We start from the raw sequence: 20,899 nt of genomic DNA, 5'->3' as shown, positions 1-20,899 counted from the left end.
AGCTGAATTACATAGTGATTTAGTTCATTGGTACCAGGTTTTTGGCCAGTTTCTTAAAAAGAATAAAATCCAGGCCCATGAACTATACAACTGGGATGAGACTGGCTTTCAGCTTGGTATTGGAACCAAGGAAAATGTTGCTTCCACCCGTAAATATGAGACTATTGCGACCGGTGGAATAGGCCAGAATATTACCGGCATTGAATGCATCTCTGCCGATGGCTGGGTTATGCATCCATGGTTTTTAATGCGTGGTTCCGAACAAATGGAAGATTGGTTCGATGGCGATGATGATCCTACCAACTATAGGGTTATTAAACCAACTGCTAAAGGCTGGACGGATGATAAAACTGCTATTCAATGGCTATTAGATTTCCATTATGCCACTAAAAAGCGAGTCGCTAAAGGCAGACCTAGGATTTTGGTTATGGATAATCATGGGTCTCATGGAACCCCGGAATTCGAACATATTTGCCAAAGCTTCAACATTATACCTTGGTGGTTTATACCAAAGTTAACACATCGATGCCAGCCTCTTGATGGCAAGCCATTCTCAGTTCTTAAACAAAAATTCCGAAAAAAGAACAATGAGATTGTACGATGGGGTGGAGATGTTGATGATAAACGACATTTTCTTCGAATGATCAAAACAGTTCGCAAAGACACCTTTAAGGCACAGACTATTAAATCATCATTTCGAGATACAGGTCTTTGGCCTTATGATTTACATATTGTTTGTGATCAAATTGATCCTGGCTGGGAAGATGAACCAGTCCTTGAGATATATGGTCATACGCCGTCACCAGACCGTGAATTTCCCAGTTCGGCAACGAATTCGCCGCCTAATTCAGATCAAAGATTCTCAAAGGTTGAGAATAAGGTTCAATTGATACTCGAGAACGATGAACCAGACCTTCCAAAGCTTCAAAAGCATATAGACCGTGCAATTCGTGGTGGTAAGCAGGCTATCCAAGACCTAGCACTTGCAAAACAAACGATAAAAAGGATGCAAAGCCACAAAATTCCTATCAAAAAATCTAAGCGCATGGTAAAAGGTGCTGCTAAGAGTCCATTATCATCAATTGCAGGCAATTCGAAGGTGTATCGGCGATGTACGAAGGAATCTAAATTGGATATTCGGCATGAGGCTGGGAACGCAAGGATTCGAGACTACTGGCATCGCGCGAATCAGGCTCTCAAAGAAAAAGAAGAGGCATCAGGGGATAGAGATTATCTTGATGTTAATAGTGAGCTATTTAGATATGTAGATCCAGATGGTATGGTGGCTGAAAAATAGGTTTAAAATTGAAATGTTGATTTTTTTGTTAACAGGTATGGGTTTGTTAATAGGTGTGGGCTCACCTACACCGGGAAAGGGTGTAGGTGAGTGCTTAGTCACAATTATGTCAAAGCCCTGGAGGCTATACATACAACATAGAAAAGTCATCTGCACAAAGTATGATTTTTACCGCCTTCGTATACATCTAAGACGACATATAAAAAGAACATCCAAAAACACATCGAAGTGTTCTTACAAATAACATCGTTAATACCATATTTATTGGTCGAAATAGATCAGAGTATTAAAGTCTTAGGTCGTCACGGACACAGGACGCATAAGCGGCCAACTGTTCTTGTATGTACATCCATGGATACCCATGCACATGTTCGGGTATAAAATATACACATAGTTGAAAAGAAGAAATAAAAAGGCTTCAATACATGCTGATCATATATCAACCTCCAGAATTTCTTTGCAAAAAGCCGAGTTCCAACGAAAGGGGCTCGTAAGGAGGAAGCCACTTCTTTTGTTCATCTGAAGAGGGCTGGCTCAACAACTATCTTGCCCATTCACACCGTGAGACTGTTGGATGTACTTAGATCTGCTCTTCCGTCCACCCCCTCTCTCTTCCTTCAACTTCCTCTTTCCTCGGCTTGAATATTCTCGTTGAATGGCAATATTGGTTCCAGCCACATGGTTCTAAAGCACAATCCAATCTACCTCCTTGACCGGAACATCCCATCTCTCCAAATTCTCGATAAGGGATAAGTTCTTCTCCGCGCAAAGATCGACGCACCCTACCTTGATAAGTCGCAAAGGTTCTTTGTGAGAGGACGAAAGATCTTTGCTAAATCCCTGTAAGATCAACCCCTCGGCCTCAGAGATCTTCATCACATAGGTACAATACTTTGGAGGTAGCTTCGAGAGCCAGTCTTCCAATGCAACCGTAAGTCTCTTAGGTTGTGCTATCTCTTCCCCCCAATAGACATTAACAGTAATCTTGGCAATCGGTTCTTTGGAGTTGGAGCATTTCTGCCCTAGAATGGCGGCCTTCCTCATCCGAACAGATCCAGATGGAAGAAACTCCCATGAGTCAAACACGGGGCCCCATCTGTCCTCGAGCACTTGGATTGGCCACACGGTTGTTGGTACGGGAGCTCCCAGCTTCTCGAACGGGAGTAGAGAGCCTCTTTGCAACTGCCTGAAAAACTTGCTGCCGCTGGAAGAATCAGGAGATCCAATGGGTTTCCGGGCCATAGCGAACTCGGGGCCAAACTTGCGAGCCGCTTCCTTCACAAATGATAGCGGGTAAATTCCCAGGACAAGATTCTCTTCTTGGTCAGTTTTAGGATTGAACCATTCCACAACATTCACAGCAGACATGATAGCTTCCGCCCGACGCCCTCTGCAGTTTCGCAAGTTCCCCTGTATCAAGATAGAAGTCCTGGAACTGCTAAAAGGAATCTGACTTTCCTCAAAAAGGTACGATAACTTAATTTCACCATTTGGAGGGTTCCGCTTGGATTTTGGTAATGACGCGGCTGTCTCTTGGACACCTTCCGCTTTTTGGCCTTGAGGATTATGTTGATAGAAGTCCAAATCAGATGCCAAATTGACCAGCTCACTCATCGTGATAGGTCTGCCAGCAGCAGCTTGGAGTGGCTCCCAATTTCGAGACATCGGGATCATATGCGGGCAAAGTGAAATCTCCTGCAGTGTCCATAGCGATGATAGCCAAGGTGACCGCACGTCCTTATCTTGTAAATTGTTTTTGTCGGCGTTTGATGACCTAAAATACTTGTCGTGAGACAGGTGGCGTCCCAGCTTGGAGGACGCGTTGTTGCAATGATCCCATAGTTTCCGGTATTTATCTTCAGGTATCTTGTAGTGGTGCTGGCCTGTAGTGAGATACAAGTACCGAATGGCCAACCAGTTCAAAATGTGGTTGTCCTCTTGCCAGTCATCAATGTAGTTGAACCAAGCAATGCATTTGCTTGAGCCCTTGAAGATGGCTGCTTGCCGGGAGATCTCTTCTCGAGCAATAATTCCTAAATCGCCTGTCCTCACTTGTGGGATGCAAACTAGGTCCAGCCATGCGTAGTTGATCTCTTCTTTTGCATTGAGATCTTTGAGAGCTTTAAGTTCCTCCGGGATGCGACAGATATCAAATAACGAATTTTGCGGAACCTCCTATTCACAGCCCTTAAGTTTTGCCGTTTTCTCCTTTCTCCATCTTCCCCAAGTGTGGCTGATACAGACATATGGAGGCCTTTTCCCTTTCAGGTCACTTGTCTTGATCGTTCGCTTCTGATCAATTTGCCATAGGTAGGCTGGATATCCATTCAGATCAGCCTTGGAAAACCATGGGCATGCCGTCAATCGCACAGGAGTGTGAGAAGGGCGATCTGATGTCTGCGCAACGCCCTTTGCGGCCGGATCCAAGGAATGATAAATTGAATGACAGAGCGCCTGAGAGGTTGCATGACTATAAGCGGTGCCCCTAACAGTGTCCAGAGTGCCGTAGTAGCCGGCAATATGGGGAGTCGTACAATTTTTGGAGAAAAGACTGTCAAGAAAATTGTCGAAAAACTCATTGCGAAAGAGTATTCCCAGAACCGCATGGTATGCAGATTGATCCCGCAGTGCCGTCTCCGGCAAGAGGACTGGTCCCATGTAGCTATGAACACTGGATGGCCGTTTTCCTGGGCTAGGTGATATGATGGCTTCGCGTGCCGCTTGTGCCAGCGGCGGAGAATGATATTTTCCATCATGCCACTCGTTCAAGATTTTCCACGAGACCATCTGGCTTTGCCCCATCGAGCCAAAGAACCTTTTCCAGTCGTCTTGACCTTTCCTTTCATTTTTTCTCAGCAATCGAAAGAGGGCTGTTCCGGTCCTCCAGACAAACACGTCATGGAACTCTAGTCGTTTGCTTGGGGGAAGTAACTCCAGAAATCCCTGCTGGCCGCTCGCGAGAAATCGACCCAGATGTATGGCCGCAGCTGGAGTCAGACATTGACCTGTAAAATGACAGATGTCTTGAAGCGAGAACAGTTCACCCATGTCCAATTGCCCTGGAAAGAGCCGGATTGCTCTTCGTCTCAGACTGCGTCGGGAAAAGAAAGGATCGCTTTCAGTTGAGATATATATAATATATCTTGGATACATGCGGGTAAAATTTGGATGTCTCCAGACTTACCTAGGTAGTTATTTTAAGTAGAGGACTGTTGTTGAAATTCCCAACTACCTACCTAGGTACCTAGTAGACAACATTGAAATGTTGAATAGGTAGGTACATATATGTATTGATCAATCAATCAATTAATCAATCAAAGTTCAATTAACCTATTGTAATCTAACTAGTAGTAGTAGCATATGATGTCGGATAAAAGAAGTGGATTCTTACTAGCGTGTGGACCTTTATTCAACACCCAGTTATGCCTGATTCTCATGGTATCAACGGCTGAATAACTAATAGCACAAAGGCCACAATATTCTGTCCGATCCGGTAGTTAGAAGAACACATCTCAATATCAGTCTGAATCACCTAAATGGTCCATTCGGATACAAGCGCGTACTGTAATCCTCCGAATTCACATATGATTATATAGGCGCTTCACCTAACGGAAGTAAGAACTCGTATTGAATTGTGGTTCTACCCAGCCAATAGAATATATGACAACTCTGTGTTTTATTACCCCTAGTTTCTAGCAATTTGTAGAGGGTTTACGGCTGACTAAGTACAAAACATAAACAATACAAACATGGTGGAGCTGCATCATCGAAGTATTGTTGGGTGAAAATGTTTTCGATCCTCCCTGTATCGAAGAAAAGTGCAGTACTTTAAGCCTGAGTCATTATCTCGGAGGCAGCTCAGGTGCTTTGAGTAGCGATGTTTCCTCCTTACACACGGATGTTCTATGTTTGTCCAGCCTCCCCAATGCCTCTATATATCTTGGCAGCTAGCTCCCTGTCTTCCAGAGGAACAACCATCTTTCTTTCCTTCTTCACACAGACTCTGACAATGTATAATATACATGTACGTATGCTTTGGATATTCCTGGCCTTATAGCATTCAAAGTGCCATACAAGTGCCTAGGCATACAGGTAATTACTAAGGGTCACTCACAGTCCTAGCTGCATTTGTATCTTTCAAAGATGCTCTCAGCTCAGGCGAGGGAGAACCTAAGATACCTAGTTATACAGCAATGGCATCAAGCTCCAGGTCATCTGTTTCACAAGCGCCCAACAAAGCTATTTCCCAGTGTCAGCTACTTCCAGATGGACATGACATTCAAGAGTGGGTCCAAGTCTTTGCACCTCAGCGAGCACAAACACTACTTGCTACTACTACGAGTTGCAACTGGTATATGTTACTGAGACGTGGATGGAGTATATAAAGAAGAAGATGGTCATTTGTCCATGCACAGATCACTGATACTACCACAATCATGACTTCACGCAACACTCCCTCCTCGTGGGTTACCCTCACACGGATACCACTGAAACAGTTCGTGATGACTATCCTCTGTCATGCAAATTAGCTGGTCTAACACTACTTCAAGCCTGTACTCCCAAAGCCGACTGAGAGCCCGCAAGTTACAGGAAGCCTAGCGCACTTGTAGTACCGAGTAGCCGTTTCAGCTTGACCAAAACATCGGTTTTTTCGAGTTCCAGTCCACCAGGCACCAGTCATCTATCTCTTCATTCTGATCCTGCCACTTCTCATCGGCAGCATTCTCGGGTCGATCCCAAATCCCACATGTCGTAGAACATCTACGATCCGAACAGAAATCTGAGGCTTAGGAGAGAATGTTTCCCCACTATTCGGACAAGTAAATCGTTAAAACCATCAAATTCATCATCGACTACAACGCTTCAAATGCAGCGTGAATCTACCACTATTCAGCCTTGGCTAAATTGAGCGGGAGAAAGAAAAATCTCAATGCCTGAATGGACAGTATGAAGGAAATCACGAGAAGGAAAAGTAAAAAATAAAAAATAAAAAAGGACCCACAACTTGCCCTGTGGTATCTAGTTATCAGCTCTAATCTTATCTGGAGAGAAGATTTTCAAATCGAGTCCTCATTAAATGAGAGAGTAGTAGCTTTTCATATGTATTATAATGAGACGTGGCAAGGCGAGGCGAACTGTAAGCCCAGATATGAGATTAGTCGACTTTTTCGGGTGTCGTTTAGTTTGATTGGCAGGTGCTTTTGGGTTGGCAATTTAGCATCCATGGATGTTTGTCGTGTTTGCCACAGTTGTTTATTTCCCCCTATCTCGGGATGTTATCTGTCGATAAGGATCATGTGACCCCGTAATTATTTTTGCGCTTCTTCTTGGAACGCCCCAAGTGCAATTTGCAACTTTTATCATCTTTCCCATCCATTTTTTTCCATTGGCATTATATCATGATGCTTGGAACAGTTCGCCGATTTGGCGTTTCACACGCGCTGCGCGCCACTACGCCTCGCTCAGTCTCAGCACGGTTGGCTACTCACCTGCCGAAATGGCAAGCTCCTTCAACCGTTTCATCTCTTGCTGCCACCAGATCGCTTCATTCCTCTTTCCCGAGGCTGTCTGCGGCAACCGCGGAGGCAGTCGTTGAAGAGACCGAGCTCTCCAAGCCTACGATAATCACAGAGTTTTCCGAGCTAGCCGCGGAGAATCTGATTCACAACAAGATTATCAAAAACATCATTCAACCTGACCGGATGAACCTCAAGACTATGACTGAGGTGCAATCTCTTACTCTCAACGAGATTGTCAAGGGCGATGATATGTAAGTTTGATTGACAGATTTGCCTTGACATTGATTGGTTCGCTAACCCGCGAATCTTTTTTTCAGTCTCGCCCAGGCCAAAACAGGAACCGGCAAGACGCTTGCTTTCCTTGTACCTACCCTTCAGAACATTTTGAATGACCCCAGTGTCGATGTGTCCAAGGTTGGCCGCCGCTCAGCCAGAACTGCTCCTTCAGAAATCCGTGCTCTTATTATCTCTCCTACCCGCGAACTCGCGGAACAGATCGCAGTTGAGGCTAAAAAGGTCGCGTTTGGCACTGGTCTTATTGTCCAGACCGCTGTTGGCGGCACGCAGAAGCGTGCTGGTCTTGCCAAGATCCAACAGGAGGGATGCCACCTGCTCATCGGCACCCCGGGCCGTCTTAAGGACATCTTGTCAGACCCTTGGACTGGTGTTTCTGCCCCCAAGCTGAACACCCTGATCCTCGACGAGGCAGACCGCCTTCTGGACCAGGGTTTCGCTCCTGATGTTGAGGAGATCCAGTCACTGCTTCCCGACCCCACAAAGGTGGACCGCCAGACGCTCATGTTCTCGGCCACAGTTCCCAGAGAAGTTATGCAGATGGTTCGTCAGACCCTGAAGCCAAACTTCAAGCACGTCAATACCGTTCGTGAAGATGAAGTTCCCACCCACCAGAGAGTGCCCCAGAAGCTTGTGTACACGCGCGGTCTTGAAAACAGCCTGCCCGCCCTTCTCGAGCTTGCTCAGAACTGGCAAACACGTCGGGATAACGGCGAGGAGCTGCGACCTTTCAAGGCCATCGCCTACTTCAACTCCACCGCTGAGACCAAGGTTTCCGCTGATGCTTTTAACGCCATTGCTCGCTCTTCGGAGTTCCGCCAGTCTTCTATGGGCAACATGAGAATGCTTGAGATTAACTCGCGTCTCACGCAGGCACTCCGCACTCGCAGCGCAGACAACTTCCGCAAGGCTCGCGAGGGCATCCTGTTCTCATCGGACGTGACTGCTCGTGGTATGGATTTCCCGGATGTCACCCACGTCGTGCAAATTGGTGTTCCTCGGGACCGTGAGACCTACATTCACCGCCTCGGTCGCACAGCCCGTGCTGGCAAGGAAGGTGAAGGCTGGCTGTTCATGCACCGGGCCGAACAAGATGTCTACAGGAAGCGCCTGGGCCGTCTCCCATTGAGCGTGGACACAGCTTTGGAATCAGCCGATGCAGATCTCTCCCAGACCTTCTCTAACGACACACAAGTTGGCAAGATCGTCAACAAGATTAACGAGGGTCTGGCCCAGTGTGATGGTGCTACCAAGGTCAAGTCCTACATGGGCCAACTCGGAACTACCACTGGAAACTTCAACAGCAAGAGAGAGGCCATCCAGGCACTCAACCAGATGTTCACCGTCGGATACAACATGCAAACCCTCCCCGAACTCAGCCCTAGATTGATGCAGCAAATGGGTCTCAACCGAATTGACGGTGTCAGCGCGGGTGACGGCTCCCGCCAGCGACGCGAGGGCGGATTCTCCCGTGGTGGTGATCGTGGTGGTGACCGTGGTAGCCGTGGTGGCTTCTCTCGTGGTGGCGACCGTGGTGAGCGTGGTGGTTTCTCTCGCGGCGGTGACCGTGGCGAGCGCAGCGGCTTCTCCCGTGGTGGTGACCGTGGCGAGCGCAGTGGCTTCTCCCGTGGTGGTGACCGTGGTGAGCGTGGCGGCTTCTCTCGTGGTGGTGACCGTGGCGGCTTCTCCCGTGGCGGTGACCGTGGTGACCGCTCGTCTCGTCCTCCTCGCCGCTCTTTCGATGATTCCTTCGGCGATGACTCATTCCGGTTTTAAGTTTGAGTTGAATCAGAGATCAACTCTTGCCAGCTACGCTGGCAATTATAATTTTTCTGGCACTTTCGCGGATAGCAAGGTTGCTGTCCGGTGAGACCAGATCAGCCAAAAGTGAAAAGATGAAGCAACCATTCTGGCATTGGGCGGCGTTCTCCCATCTCTTTTTTTCGGACTGTCTTTGTGTACTATACACCCTTGGGTGCTTTGTGTTTCTAATTTAGACTTCTCTCCTCTTTGTCTTATACTCTATTTGGTTGTTCTGCGGGATTCTTTTCTGGATACGAAGGACTGACCATCACTTTTGATTTCATGTACACTATCTTCTAGTTATCTGCTATTATTCTATCCAGGACTCAATTTTAATCTTGACAAAACATCCTTCTACCGAACCAACATAATAATACACAGGAAAAAGACTTGGCCGCCTCTAACCAGATCCATTTTCGAGACATCTAAATCGTTGAATATGGGACAAAAAGGAAACCTTATATCACACATCCCAAGTATATCGCAATATGCACGAAACAGTCACTCGTGAGTACAAAAAAAAAACCAAACAGAAAAGAAACAAGACATGCACTTAATCACGGGCGATCATGTGCTCTCTGGCAGGACCAGTACCGATCCACTTGACAGGAACACCACCAATCTCACGCTCAATGAACTCAACATAAGCACGAGCATTAGCAGGCAGATCCTCGTAACGCTGAACACCCATGGTGTTCGACTTCCATCCAGGCAGAGTAACATACTCCACCTGAATCTTGTCGACGACATTGGGATCCGCAGGGAAAGTACCAGTAGTGCGCTTTCCATCCGGCAAGATATAAGCAACACCAACCTTGATCTCATCAAAGTCATCAAGGATATCAAGCTTAGTCAAGTTCAGCGCGGTGTAGTGGTTGATAGCGTGAGAGTAGCGGCAGAGGACAAGATCCAACCAGCCACAGCGACGACGACGACCAGTAGTCACGCCGAACTCACGTCCAACCTGCTGCAGCTTCTCGCCGGCTTCGTTGAGCTGCTCGCTGGGGAAAGGTCCAGAGCCAACACGCGTCGTGTAGGCCTTCACCACACCGATCACGGACTTGATGCTGGCAGGGTTCAGGGCAAGCGCTTGCACGGCTCCGCCCAGACCGGTTGATGACGAGGTCACGTACGGGTATGTGCCGTGGTCGAGGTCGAGCATGAGGGCGTTGGCGCCTTCGACCAATGTGTTGGGCGAGTTCTTGTGCTCCTGCAGGAACTCGAGCTGGTCGACGATGTGGGGCTTCAGGAGGTTGCGGTATTCCTAGGGATTGTCAGCGATGTGGTTGTGATGTGGATGAACAAAAAACCAGGATTTGTCCATTTCTGCTGTTCGCGCCATGGGGGATTTTCTTGTCATTCGTTGGTGGAATGAAGAAATGCCGGGATTTTCATGTGTACCTTGAACCGCGCAATCTCCTCCTCGACATCGTATGCCAGATCTCCGAACCGTGTGCGGTATGAGGTGTCCAAAGTGCGCAGCTTGCGCTCGAAGGTAACCTCGTCCAGGATCTCGCCGACACGGACACCGCGGCGTGCGGCCTTGTCGCTGTAGCAGGGACCGATGCCCTTGCCGGTGGTACCGACCTTGCGGCCACCGAGACCCTTCTCCTCGAGACCGTCGACGACCGAGTGCAGGTCGAAGCAGACGTGTGCGCGGTCAGAGACGAAGATGCGCTGGGCGGCGCCCTTCAGGCCCTTGGCCTCAATAGCAGCGAGTTCCTTGAAGAAACTGGGGACGTGGAAGACGGTGCCGGCACCGATCAGGTTGATACATTTTGGCGAGACGAGACCGGAGGGGAGGATGTGGAAGTCGTAGGTGACGTCCTCGTGGACAATGGTGTGGCCGGCATCTGTATCCAATTGAAAAAGGCCGGTCGGTCAGTCACTGTCTAGCCTGCGGGCTTTTGGAACGGCCCGTTTGAAAACTTCAACACTTCGGGGTAGAGGGATTGCAAAGCGAGTTGAACGTACTGTGTCCGCCGGCTGCACGGCAGCAAAGTGTCGCATCCTGCGACAGCATGTCTGTGATCTTCCCCTTTCCTGTTCGTTCGTTAGCATGTCCAATGTCTCGGTCGGGTCTCGTTCTCGTTACCTTCATCTCCCCATTGACTTCCTAGAACGATTGAAACCATGATTGCACGCTTGACAAAGTCACAAAACTTATGCACGATCAATTGCTTTGGATGGTGGGGTAGGTTCGAAGGCAAAAGAGAATATGTCTGGAGCCGATAGCGGGGCCAAGATCAGGTTTGCCGGTGTGAGTTTTCTGGGCAAATTCGACCAGAAACAATTTGATGCTGGGGTTTTGTAGTCTAACTATACTCCATTGAGCTATTTTTTACAAATTTGATCTCTTTTCCAGTGAGTCAGACCAATTTTCCGTGAACTCCCGCTGTCACAAATCCGGCGGGGTGGCGGGGCTTAGTTGCAGCCTTCATGCCTTGATGCCGTGGTGCCTTAAAATTGTATTAGAGCCTCAGGCAGCAAGGGTTAGGGCAAGGGCTCCAATATATCCCATGCTTGTCGCATTTAAATGCATAAAACTCACCTAGCTTCCATGTGCCCTTTGCATTGAGCCTCTAGTGGGGCTTGCAACTGCTTTAATTATCTAGATGATGCTAAGGCGGCTGGGTTTATGTCTTGGATCTTCTCTACCTAGGTAGTAGGGGTCCTGTGAGGTCGATCGGATGGAGTACTCCAGAAAATGTGGGCAGGAGCAATGCTATATCAACGAACTACCACCATATGGAGGTTAATCTATTAAGGCCTGGTTCTGAGAAGTATTATAGCATAGCGAAAGGTGCATTTTATTATCTATGAACACCCAGAGCACGGGAAGTGTGATTTTTGCGGCGAGCAAGAGCATGATCGCGTCCCACGATGCCTCCGAGACGATCGTCCTTCATCTTCGTGGCGGTTATCACGGTGCTGATGGCTGCGGTGTCTGTGTCTACGACGGTCTTCACCAGCTGAGCTTGTTGATCGCTCCCTGCGCTCGCCGCCTCGCGGCGAGGCCGAGCACGATCGCTTCGGCCGCTGGTCCTTTCAGCTGGACTGTGGGATGATCTCCGTCGATAGATGTCACGGTGAGAGGCCTTCATCGCGTCGTCTTGAGCCCGAATAGTTGTCGTCTTGAGGCGCATCTCGTTGCCGGCGTTCACGGGTCTGATCCTAGGCCCACTGGTCACGACGAAAGAGAACCTGAGTCGCAAACCGCGTGCATAACCCGCTGTCCCGAGTGGAGCTCAACAAGCTGAGCCCCGATAGTCATGCTGGGAATTGAAGTGATGGTATACCTTCCCCCAAGCCCCTTTCCTGCAAAATCCTCTCCCACGCCCAACCAGGGGACCATGAAGGTCATTCTATAAAACCATTTCTTTTCATTGATAAGGCCTGAAGGCACACACCTGCAGTCTCCGATCCCCGAATGCCCGATTTGAAGTAAAGGAACAAGCACTTGCGCATGACATCCACGATGGATAGACGAACATATTTGCCCACGTTGCATGCGAGGGGATCTGGTGTCTATGGACGGTGTTAGTGTGAGCCAAGCAAAGGGATTCCCAAAAGATGGGTAGAAACACTTACACGCAAGGGCTGTCGAAAGCATCGACAGCAGTGTCGATATTGGCTTGTGCCATCAGGAAATTCCTCCCTAGCTGCCTGTCGAGCACCGGAGGGGTTTATTAAGCTTATAGAACCGATTGAGATCCCCCGAGGTCGTTGTGGAAATTGTGACCTGGCCATCAGTTATCCAACGACCCCACCGATCTTTCATCTGAACCTGATAGAATCAAGCGAGATCATAAAGGACCCTTTCGTGACCGTGGTCAGGGTAAAGAGGAGGATTCATTTCTGAGACTTGAGAAATGAATGGAAATGCACTCCGCAAAAGCGATAGAATACAGCCAGTGTCGAGGTCGAGGCATTAGTGTAGGGAATGGGAAAGAAATCCATCAATTGAACTGAGATTCTGAGAAAGAGAGAGAGGTTGGTGGGGGGGGGGGGAGGAAGGAAGATAATCTTGGGAAGGAGCAGAGGTCTTCCGTTTTGGGCAGGCTCAAGAAAGAGACAGTGCCCAGGCGAAAGAGGAAAGAAATGGAATATAAGAGCAATTCGATACATACATATGTAGTTATGAATTGGTTTTGAAATACAAACAACCCTCCTATTAGTACTCAAGTACAAATCCAATCCTACTTGAACAAATCCATGAGAAAACACCGATAATTGATAGAACCCGATGAAAAAGAGTCAGGTATATCTATGCAGATGTGATAAAAAATCCCGGGTATTCACAATAACACCAAGTCATTATGCATCGCAAAAGAGAGAAAGAGATCAAAAAGGCAGGTAGAAGACATCAATAGAAGTGAAAAAAAAAGAAACAAGAACGGAGACGCCAGAAGGCAGGAAACAGGTCAGATCAAATCAGAGCCAAGCCTCTCAATACTAAAGCTGAAGATGCAGCTTCAGCAATGGCTTTCCAATTATAATGAAAAGGCTCATCCGATGATCAAACTCAAGCCACCTTCCCGCCATCACGAATCCACTCTCTCAATCGTCCAAGCTCAAGGATACAGTCCCGATGCAGCTCACAGGCAACTTCCCAATGCTTACGCACCTGGATATCCTCCTCGATACCACGGAGATAAGCACTAAAGCCGCCCTTACTGGTACCAGGGATGAGGAATTCATCAACATGATAATCATCAAGATCCGTACGGGTCTTTGTCGTGCCGTCGTTGCTGTCGTCGTCTGCGCCGTTTATTTTGAGACGGGTAGAGTCTCCAACAGCACTGATCCAGCCCGGCGCGAGGCCGGTTTCGTTCGCTTCTTGGCGCGCATTGAAATGCGTGAGCATGCGGCCATTGAACGCGTTCCATTCGTGCATATACGCGCCCATTGCTGAGACATACCAGTTCCATTTGTCCCGGGGGAGGACGTAATGCTTAGAGGTTGGGGGCAAGAGGACTAGTTTCGGAGCCGATGGTCGTTTGGGTGGGTTTGGTAGTTGGAGTACGCGGGGGCGGATGTCGTCTCTTGTAGTCCTTTGCTGCTTGGCTTGGGATTCGAAGGGAAGAGTAGTGTGGAAGTCTTCCAGGTTCTCGATGCCTCCGCCGGTCGTATTGGAGAATGGTACGGTATTGCGGAGATTATCGAGGTTAAATAGAGGGGTGCGGGCTTCTGTGCCCGAAGGAGGCTTGGGCTTCTTGACCGGAGGTGCATCTGGTACAGCCTGAGAAGCCAAATCGGGATAGCTGCCACTGCTTGGTCTTCCAACTGGGGCCTTCGGCGGAACAGCCGGAGTAGGAAGGTCTTCGTCGAGGTCCATCTCCTCAACATCTGGTGTTGCTGTCCCGGTTGGCCCAAGAGGAGTCTGGCCATTGAGAGTTTCTTTAGCTTCATCTGCTTCAGTAGCAACACTTGCCGGCTGCGGAGCGCTGCGCAATTTGGTGCCTGCTCTGGGCTGTTTCTTTGGACTACGAGGCGGCGCAGCATTTGCAGTTTGTTTCGCTTTCTCGGCCTCTGGTACATTCCACGAGAGATTTCGAAGCTGCGCAGACCACGAATCTGCAGAAAACTTTGCCTGTGCAAATGGCGTTGGTGGTTGCTGTTGCTGTGGTGACTGCGAAGCTTGATACAAAGGAGTAGGGCCGAAAGGATTTGGAATCGGCGATCCAGTCGATGATGCCTGTGTCGGTCCGTTTCGCATGTTTGTACGCCCCCGATTCTGCGAGGCAGGCGATCTTGGAAGTGACTCCTTGCTTGGCGAGGCAGAGCTCAAGAAATCGAACTGGCCCAAATGATCCCGCCAATCATCCGCAGAAAACTTCTTGTGCAAGTCACTTGTGCTGCTACGTCCATACGCGGCAGACTGGGGCCTTTGCGCATTGTTTGCCGGGTCAGTGCTAATACCAGTGTCTGTCAGATGAGGCGAAACAGCTTGATAGTAGGTGTATCGAACATACTTGACAGAAGAGGAAGAACCCGATGGGTTAGGTTGCTGGTCCGATCGATACGAGCTTTTTGGGAAAGCAGCGCTATCCGAGGTGTGTCCTTTGGGACCGTCCATGTCAGCAGGGGTACGTTGATTAAGGGGGGAATCCCGAGAGATCGAATGGAGTTCGTAGCTACCGTCTGGTAGCTCGACGGCTCGAAGCCCATTTGCGAGGAGGAAGGAAGTGAAGTCCATACCATTTCCGGGGCTTGCTGTTCCTGGGTTGTAGAAGTCGGCAAACTTTTGATGCGGCCCAAGTCGACTCTTTGGCACAGCCTTCGGTTTGGGCCTAGTCTCTTCCCCTTCGCTCGAGCTGGTGGAGTCATAGTTATTGGTATTCCGCCTGGGCGAGGGGCTGGCGCTACGGTATCTCCCAGATCGGCCAGAGGCAGGGCTGGTTTTACCTGTATGCGTGTTTTTATGGGAAGAACCTGAGGGGGTACGCATGGTTGCGGAACGTCCTAATCCAGTGCTTGAAAAGAAAGTCCTCTCACCCTTGCCTGCCTGTGCGTAGCTTCTACTGGATCGTTCGAACTCCGGGGTGTATGAATGGCGAGATTTGGGTTGAGGCGGTTCAGGTGATGCTGGTTTCTTCGCGGTTGGGGCCACAGCAGGCTTGAAGTATTGGCTGCTCATCCGTTCAGCCCGACTGTTATTGCTATAGGCAGAGGTGTTGCGGGCCATCGGTTCGTCTCCTCCAGCTACGCCTGGCGCAAAGCCCTGCTTCTTCTTGAAAGACTGTGCGGTGGAATGGGAGTTGTGGGCCTCAAAGGCAGACTTGGGCCGGGTAGACTGCGCAGAAGTTCCAAAGGGATGACGCTGTGCTCCAGGACCTGGGATACCACCAGTGGCACGACCAGTTGAAGGATCGAAGCCCTGCCATCCAGGTGCCTGACCTGCTCTCATATTATTAAAGCCACGGAATGCATCAGCCCTTGTTTGCGCATTGTCCTGTTGTTTGAATTGTTGCGGGCCGGCACGCGCATGAGATGCGTATCGTCGAGCGCCAGCCGACGGCGTATTCGGGGTCGCCTTTGCGTACTGTGAATTTGCGGAGGCCGAGGTTGGCGCAGGGCGAGGAGGATAGGTTGGGGGTTGTGTTTTGCGCTGGGTATTTGCCTTGGGCGGTCCGTAGCACTTGCCATAGCCGGCGCGTAAGCGATCAGTGTCATATTTCAGTCGTTGTGAGGGGTCACTGAGGATCTCATTGGCGGCCTGGATGGCCTGAAATTTGGCGTTGAACTCGACTTCTCGTCCTGGGTTCCTGTCTGGGTGGTACTTGAGTGCTTTCCCTCAAAGTTAGCAATGACCCCAATTCACTTTATGACATAGCTTTTGCAAAGCTAACCTAATTTCCTGAATTGCTTCTTGATGTCCTCAGCCTCCGCGCTGGGCTGAAGCCCAAGGTCCGCATAGTAATCCTTGCGCACGTCTGATTTCACCATGTTGTTCGTGGGTTTCCGGCGAACTTATGCAGTTGTAAGAAGCTCGAATTGCATAATCGGTGTTCAAGTAAATAATCGGCGGTCCCACGCATGTCCAGTCATAGAAGGTCAGCCCAAGAGTAAGGTAAAAAGCAGGTTGCGCGAAGGCAGGGCCTTTGGAACAGGACCAGGCAAGCAGATAAATGCTATGCCCTGCAATCCTAGCAAACTTAAAGTCTCACTCGCCAAATGTTGCAAAATGTTGCAAGACTGGGTTCAGTTCAGTGGGAAAAAAAGAAAGGGCAGAGCCTCCTTGTATGCTCCGCGGTCTCGGTTGGCCGCAGGGTCCACTCCAAAAGCGCTAGTCAAAGCTCTGCTTGGGAGAAACCGTTCGGAATTTGGTCTTGAGGTTTGCGGCGATTGGAGATGGTGTTTTTCAGTGAGACCGTGAGAGTGAAGCGGGGGTAGGCAGAAGTGACTTGAATAGAAAATCGGAGATCGGAGTGGGCACCTGATGTCGAGATCAGGCAGTTGGGTCCAAGCGCAGATCGGAGTGAAGCAGCCAACAGGGCTACAGGGTTCTTTTGTGCGGTGAGTGCCACGATCAATGAGTGGAGAGCATTGCAGGAAATGTGTTGTTGGGTTGGAAAAAAAAAAAGGCGGGAGTGTTTGTTTTGACGCCGTTGCTGCCCGAGGCAATCAACATATCAACGCAAGGCAACTACAACATACTATATACAATTCTTGATGCTCTTGTTAACCCTAGAATTAATTATTTCCTTTCCTTGCAGATATTTGTATATCGGTATATATGTATATAGATGGTATCCAAAAGCAGGAAAAAAGAATAATCACACGCCAAATTATACAACCCTTGCTAGGCCCAGGCCTTTGGGAAAAGGCAACAAGAAAGACGAAGGGCAGGGGGGATGAAAGGAAAGTAAAAGAAGACACCAAACAAAAAGAAATGAACCACCGAGAGAAACAACGCTAGACATCCTAGACATCCCCTCCAGGTGCGCCAGCCCCAGAACCACCAAAGAAATAGCCCTCCAAAAGATCGTAATTGGGATTCTCACTCCAGTCATGCTGGAAGTCCATCGCCATACCAAAGCCAAGATCGATTCCAACATTCTGGCCCAGGTTGGGACCCAATGATGGCACGGCCGTCATATTGTAATCAGGATTGGCTTCGCCTTCCATATTACCCTGGCCTTCAGCATCGCCCGACCCAAAATCCAAGAAGTCAAGACTCATACCTTGCGGAGCCTCGGTGTCGGCAGACGGCAAACCCTGAGTGTGAGTGTTGCTACCGGGAGATCCACTTTGTTGCGGCGAGTTCGAGTAGTAGAACTGCGGGTGCGGTTGTGGGGAGTTTGGATTCTCGTACTTGAGATAGTAATCTATCGACGGATTGGGCTGTCCATAAGACCGGGAAGACTGGTCTGCTGGGAAGTTGGGGGCCACCGATTCTGGTTGAGGGTAGGATGACCCTCCGGGTCTGGTTTCCGGTCGAGAGTGGTCGGCTAAGGGGGTATTTTCGGTGAAGAGATCAGCCAAGTTCATGTCGAACTTGGGGACTGGACGGGACGGGCGTGTCTGCGTCGTTCGCCGGGCTTGCCCTTGGCCTGCGCGGTGTCGTTGGTCCATAGGCTGTCGCGGCCGGCCGGGGTGGAGTGAGCTGCCGGTATTTGATGTGGCATGGACACGGCTGATGTCTACTTGGAATCCGAATCCGGTTGTTGAAAGACACATTTGGACGGTTGCTTTGCTCATGCGCTCGAACGCGTCCCGGCATGCTTCGGCCGGTGGGCATTTGTGCATCAGGTCGCCTAGAACAGAAGTTGCAGCGAGAACAGTGAAGTCGACTTCATCGAGGGTCTAAGAAAAGGGAACGTTAGAATAAGTGCAAACTTAAATTCCAGGGCTGGTGGTACCTACTAGGCGACTTCGAACCAAAGGTGAATGCCAAATGGCATATAAGAAGGAGATTCCTAATAGAATGTGAGCAATAAAGCGATGTAGAAAACGCAAAGAAACAACTGCATACCAGCCATGAAAATGTGATGTGTAGCAAGATAGGTATAATTCACCAAGCGCACTCTATGCAATTGGCGATAGATACGAATGACCTTCTGACCAGCCTCAGCAACATTAAGATAGACATGGTCCTCCTCGTCACCTTCATCGGGATTAGAAAAGGACGGACTAGAAACGTCATCCGCAGGAGTAAGCTCTCCCGCCAATTCAGCAGGAACCGTCAAGCTCTGCTGGTACAGCAAAATGATAGCTTGCCAGTAATTCAACTCAAGCAGCTCAATGGAGAATCTCACGCCGGTTTCCGGCCGTGTCGGGGCAGTATCTTGCCACTCAACTAGTCGGCGATGCACATCATGGCGCCACGAGCGGAACGAGTCAAAGCCCTGAAGGAAAGGGGAGGAAAGCTCAGCGTGAGGGAGAATAACTGCACCAGGGCCTCTCCTCCGCACCGCGCGCGCCTGTTGGTATTGGAGGACATCGTGGATCTCGGATTGAAGAAGTCGCAGTTTAAAATAGTGGAATGCGACATGCTTATATGTCGGGGCCCCGTCCGGTGGTGTCAGGAGACCGGACTTGGTGATGTATTTGTCGTCCATCATGGACGGGAACCCTGTGCTGATGGCCTGATCGCTGATGCCGAATGGCCGCCCAACACACGTGGCTACCAGACGATCAAAACTGTAGACGCACCACCACAACCGGCGTCGGATATCGCGCACCCATTCGCGCCGTCCGCGTTCACGAGCATCGATCCGTGACTGCGCTTGGTTGCCGTCTTTCGTTGCAGAGTCAATGCCCGCTCCATCCTCGTAATGGAGCCCAAGGTCGACGGCTAAGCGCGTGGCTACACCGACGATATACCAGAGACCTGGTGCAACGGGTCGTAATAGGGCAAAGCTGGCTAGAAGAAGCACTGCCTGCAGCTCTTCCAATCCACCAAAGCCCTCGCTGGAGGACGATCCAAGGAACGATTCCAAGTGAACGATTGCCGAGGCATGGTATTCCTCTGGCTGGTACTGATGGCTCGAGAGTCTCGGTCTCTTCGTCCCAGACGAGGACCGGTCACGACTACTGCGATTCTCATCATCCGAACTTTGAGGCTTATCCTCAAAGATGATTCCAGCACCAATAGCAAATACTATATTAAGCACATAAAGGGCGCGCGGAGAACGCTTCTTCTCTTCTAACAAATAAGTCTTATCCAACAGCTCCATGAAATCTCCCCGGTGGAGAATCGGCATCTGAGGATTGGCGTGTTCAAAGTAAAGATCGACCAGCTTTTCAGCTAGCTCCTGGTCAGGGAAAGTCGCGCATTTCATCATCGGCCTTGTCTGCAGCCCGAAGAAGGAATCGCGCATACTACTCCTCCCCCCCAGCAGTGCCAGCCGCACTCTGAGGCAATCGATCGCTCGTTCGAATCGCTGCACGCTCCGGCATATTACCGGGCAGTGAGCTCCTCACCGCAGCGAAGACAACACGCGCAAACGAAATGCCCGATGTCGACCCTAGATATCGTGGATCGGAAGTACCCTGCACAGAAACCATGCCGATATTCGAAACCAGATTATGCAGGCGCCAACTATCCTCGTTAGCGGGGTCGTCGTCCGCATCGCGATTATCCCCCTCTCCTCTCCGCTCCGGTCGATCGCCATCTTCTTTCGAGGTTTTCTTCCACTGTTCTTTCTGCGCCGCAGACCCCTCCCCGGCCTGTCCGTCAGAACCGGAACGAGCTTGCGCGGCGTCGCTATCAGCCTCGAGCTTGATAGCATCCTCCTCGTCAAAGGCGACGACCTTCTTAAATTCAATGTTGTTATCCGCTAATTGTTTTTCGAGATGTGCTACGCGCGACTCCAGGAAATAGACATAGCTGCGGGGGATCTCCCGCTTTGTGATAGGGTCGTATCCGACGCAGCGCACGCCGGCCTTCTCACAGGTCTGGCAGCGCGGGAGACGCTGGTCGCAGCGGTTCTTGCGCAGTCGACAACGGTTACAGGCGGAGACATTGCGGAATGAGGAGGATGCGGACGAGGCGGGGGCGGTGGAATGGGCGGGCGAGGTGGAAGGCACAGCCGTCGGGACGGAGGGTTTGGGCGCGGTATTGGTCACGGGGTCAGTTTGCGTTGGGGGAGTGTCGGAGGGATGTGGTCTCTTCTTGCCTGAAGAGACTGGTGATGGCGGCGAGGGAGGGTTAGGCATTGTGAGAACCGAGAGACGAGAGCCGCAGTGTCGCGATCATCTCTTGGTGGAGTTTTGCGGGGACTGCGGTCGGGAACTGCGATTTAACTCTCCAGACCAGATCAACATGATAAGACCACGAAGTACTTTTGATGTTCGTCTGTGGTAGTGTTTTCTTCGGCAATTGGAGATTATCGTGCCAATCGTGCCAAATCGAATCGAAGAGAGATTGGCCCGAAACGGGGATCTGAGAGCAGCTTGTAAACCACGGAATTAGATTATCCTCCGAGGAAATAATTGCAACACAGGGCCATAGACAAAACCTATGTGAATATGGGGAAGA

At 49.9% G+C, this 20,899-nt stretch overlaps 8 protein-coding genes across 8 annotated transcripts; 1 reads left to right on the top strand and 7 right to left on the bottom strand.

Annotated features, from left to right (window-relative positions):
* Positions 1 to 1,981: 1,981 nt before the first annotated feature.
* N7471_003729 (uncharacterized protein) lies at positions 1,982 to 4,084 on the bottom strand (the record flags this gene model as incomplete). Its single annotated transcript, XM_057276449.1, has 2 exons — positions 1,982 to 3,472; positions 3,542 to 4,084. 2 exons carry the CDS (start codon positions 4,082 to 4,084, stop codon positions 1,982 to 1,984), a joined length of 2,034 nt encoding a protein of 677 aa, XP_057136059.1.
* A 2,612-nt stretch (positions 4,085 to 6,696) lies between these two features.
* On the top strand, positions 6,697 to 8,886 carry helA (putative DEAD box RNA helicase HelA; the record flags this gene model as incomplete). Its single annotated transcript, XM_057276448.1, has 2 exons — positions 6,697 to 7,067; positions 7,134 to 8,886. 2 exons carry the CDS (start codon positions 6,697 to 6,699, stop codon positions 8,884 to 8,886), a joined length of 2,124 nt encoding a protein of 707 aa, XP_057136058.1.
* A 417-nt stretch (positions 8,887 to 9,303) lies between these two features.
* adB (adenylosuccinate synthase ADE12) lies at positions 9,304 to 11,297 on the bottom strand. Its single transcript, XM_057276447.1, has 4 exons — positions 11,009 to 11,297; positions 10,888 to 10,956; positions 10,315 to 10,766; positions 9,304 to 10,177 (listed from the first exon to the last, which is right to left on the bottom strand). The coding sequence occupies exons 1-4, from the start codon at positions 11,046 to 11,048 to the stop codon at positions 9,467 to 9,469; spliced, it is 1,272 nt and encodes a 423-aa protein (XP_057136057.1). The 5' UTR covers positions 11,049 to 11,297; the 3' UTR covers positions 9,304 to 9,466.
* A 429-nt stretch (positions 11,298 to 11,726) lies between these two features.
* On the bottom strand, positions 11,727 to 12,059 carry N7471_003726 (uncharacterized protein; the record flags this gene model as incomplete). The annotated part of the gene is made up of 1 exon (XM_057276446.1): positions 11,727 to 12,059. The coding sequence occupies one exon, from the start codon at positions 12,057 to 12,059 to the stop codon at positions 11,727 to 11,729; it is 333 nt and encodes a 110-aa protein (XP_057136056.1).
* Positions 12,060 to 12,100: 41 nt separating this feature from the next.
* Positions 12,101 to 12,557, bottom strand: N7471_003725 (uncharacterized protein; the record flags this gene model as incomplete). Its single annotated transcript, XM_057276445.1, has 2 exons — positions 12,101 to 12,278; positions 12,505 to 12,557. 2 exons carry the CDS (start codon positions 12,555 to 12,557, stop codon positions 12,101 to 12,103), a joined length of 231 nt encoding a protein of 76 aa, XP_057136055.1.
* Positions 12,558 to 13,438: 881 nt separating this feature from the next.
* Positions 13,439 to 16,362, bottom strand: N7471_003724 (uncharacterized protein; the record flags this gene model as incomplete). The annotated part of the gene is made up of 2 exons (XM_057276444.1): positions 13,439 to 16,203; positions 16,266 to 16,362. 2 exons carry the CDS (start codon positions 16,360 to 16,362, stop codon positions 13,439 to 13,441), a joined length of 2,862 nt encoding a protein of 953 aa, XP_057136054.1.
* Positions 16,363 to 17,340: 978 nt separating this feature from the next.
* N7471_003723 (uncharacterized protein) lies at positions 17,341 to 19,703 on the bottom strand (the record flags this gene model as incomplete). The annotated part of the gene is made up of 3 exons (XM_057276443.1): positions 17,341 to 18,222; positions 18,283 to 18,335; positions 18,392 to 19,703. 3 exons carry the CDS (start codon positions 19,701 to 19,703, stop codon positions 17,341 to 17,343), a joined length of 2,247 nt encoding a protein of 748 aa, XP_057136053.1.
* Positions 19,704 to 19,740: 37 nt separating this feature from the next.
* N7471_003722 (transcriptional regulator family TF) lies at positions 19,741 to 20,577 on the bottom strand (the record flags this gene model as incomplete). Its single annotated transcript, XM_057276442.1, has 1 exon — positions 19,741 to 20,577. The coding sequence occupies one exon, from the start codon at positions 20,575 to 20,577 to the stop codon at positions 19,741 to 19,743; it is 837 nt and encodes a 278-aa protein (XP_057136052.1).
* Between the last annotated feature and the right edge of the window lie 322 nt (positions 20,578 to 20,899).

This window comes from Penicillium samsonianum (genome assembly GCF_028829775.1).
Source record: "Penicillium samsonianum strain IBT 33392 chromosome Unknown utg000003l_segment0_segment0, whole genome shotgun sequence".
Taxonomy (NCBI): domain Eukaryota; kingdom Fungi; phylum Ascomycota; class Eurotiomycetes; order Eurotiales; family Aspergillaceae; genus Penicillium; species Penicillium samsonianum.
Note: the sequence above shows the minus strand (reverse complement) of the source record. Positions and strands in the feature narration are given on the sequence as shown.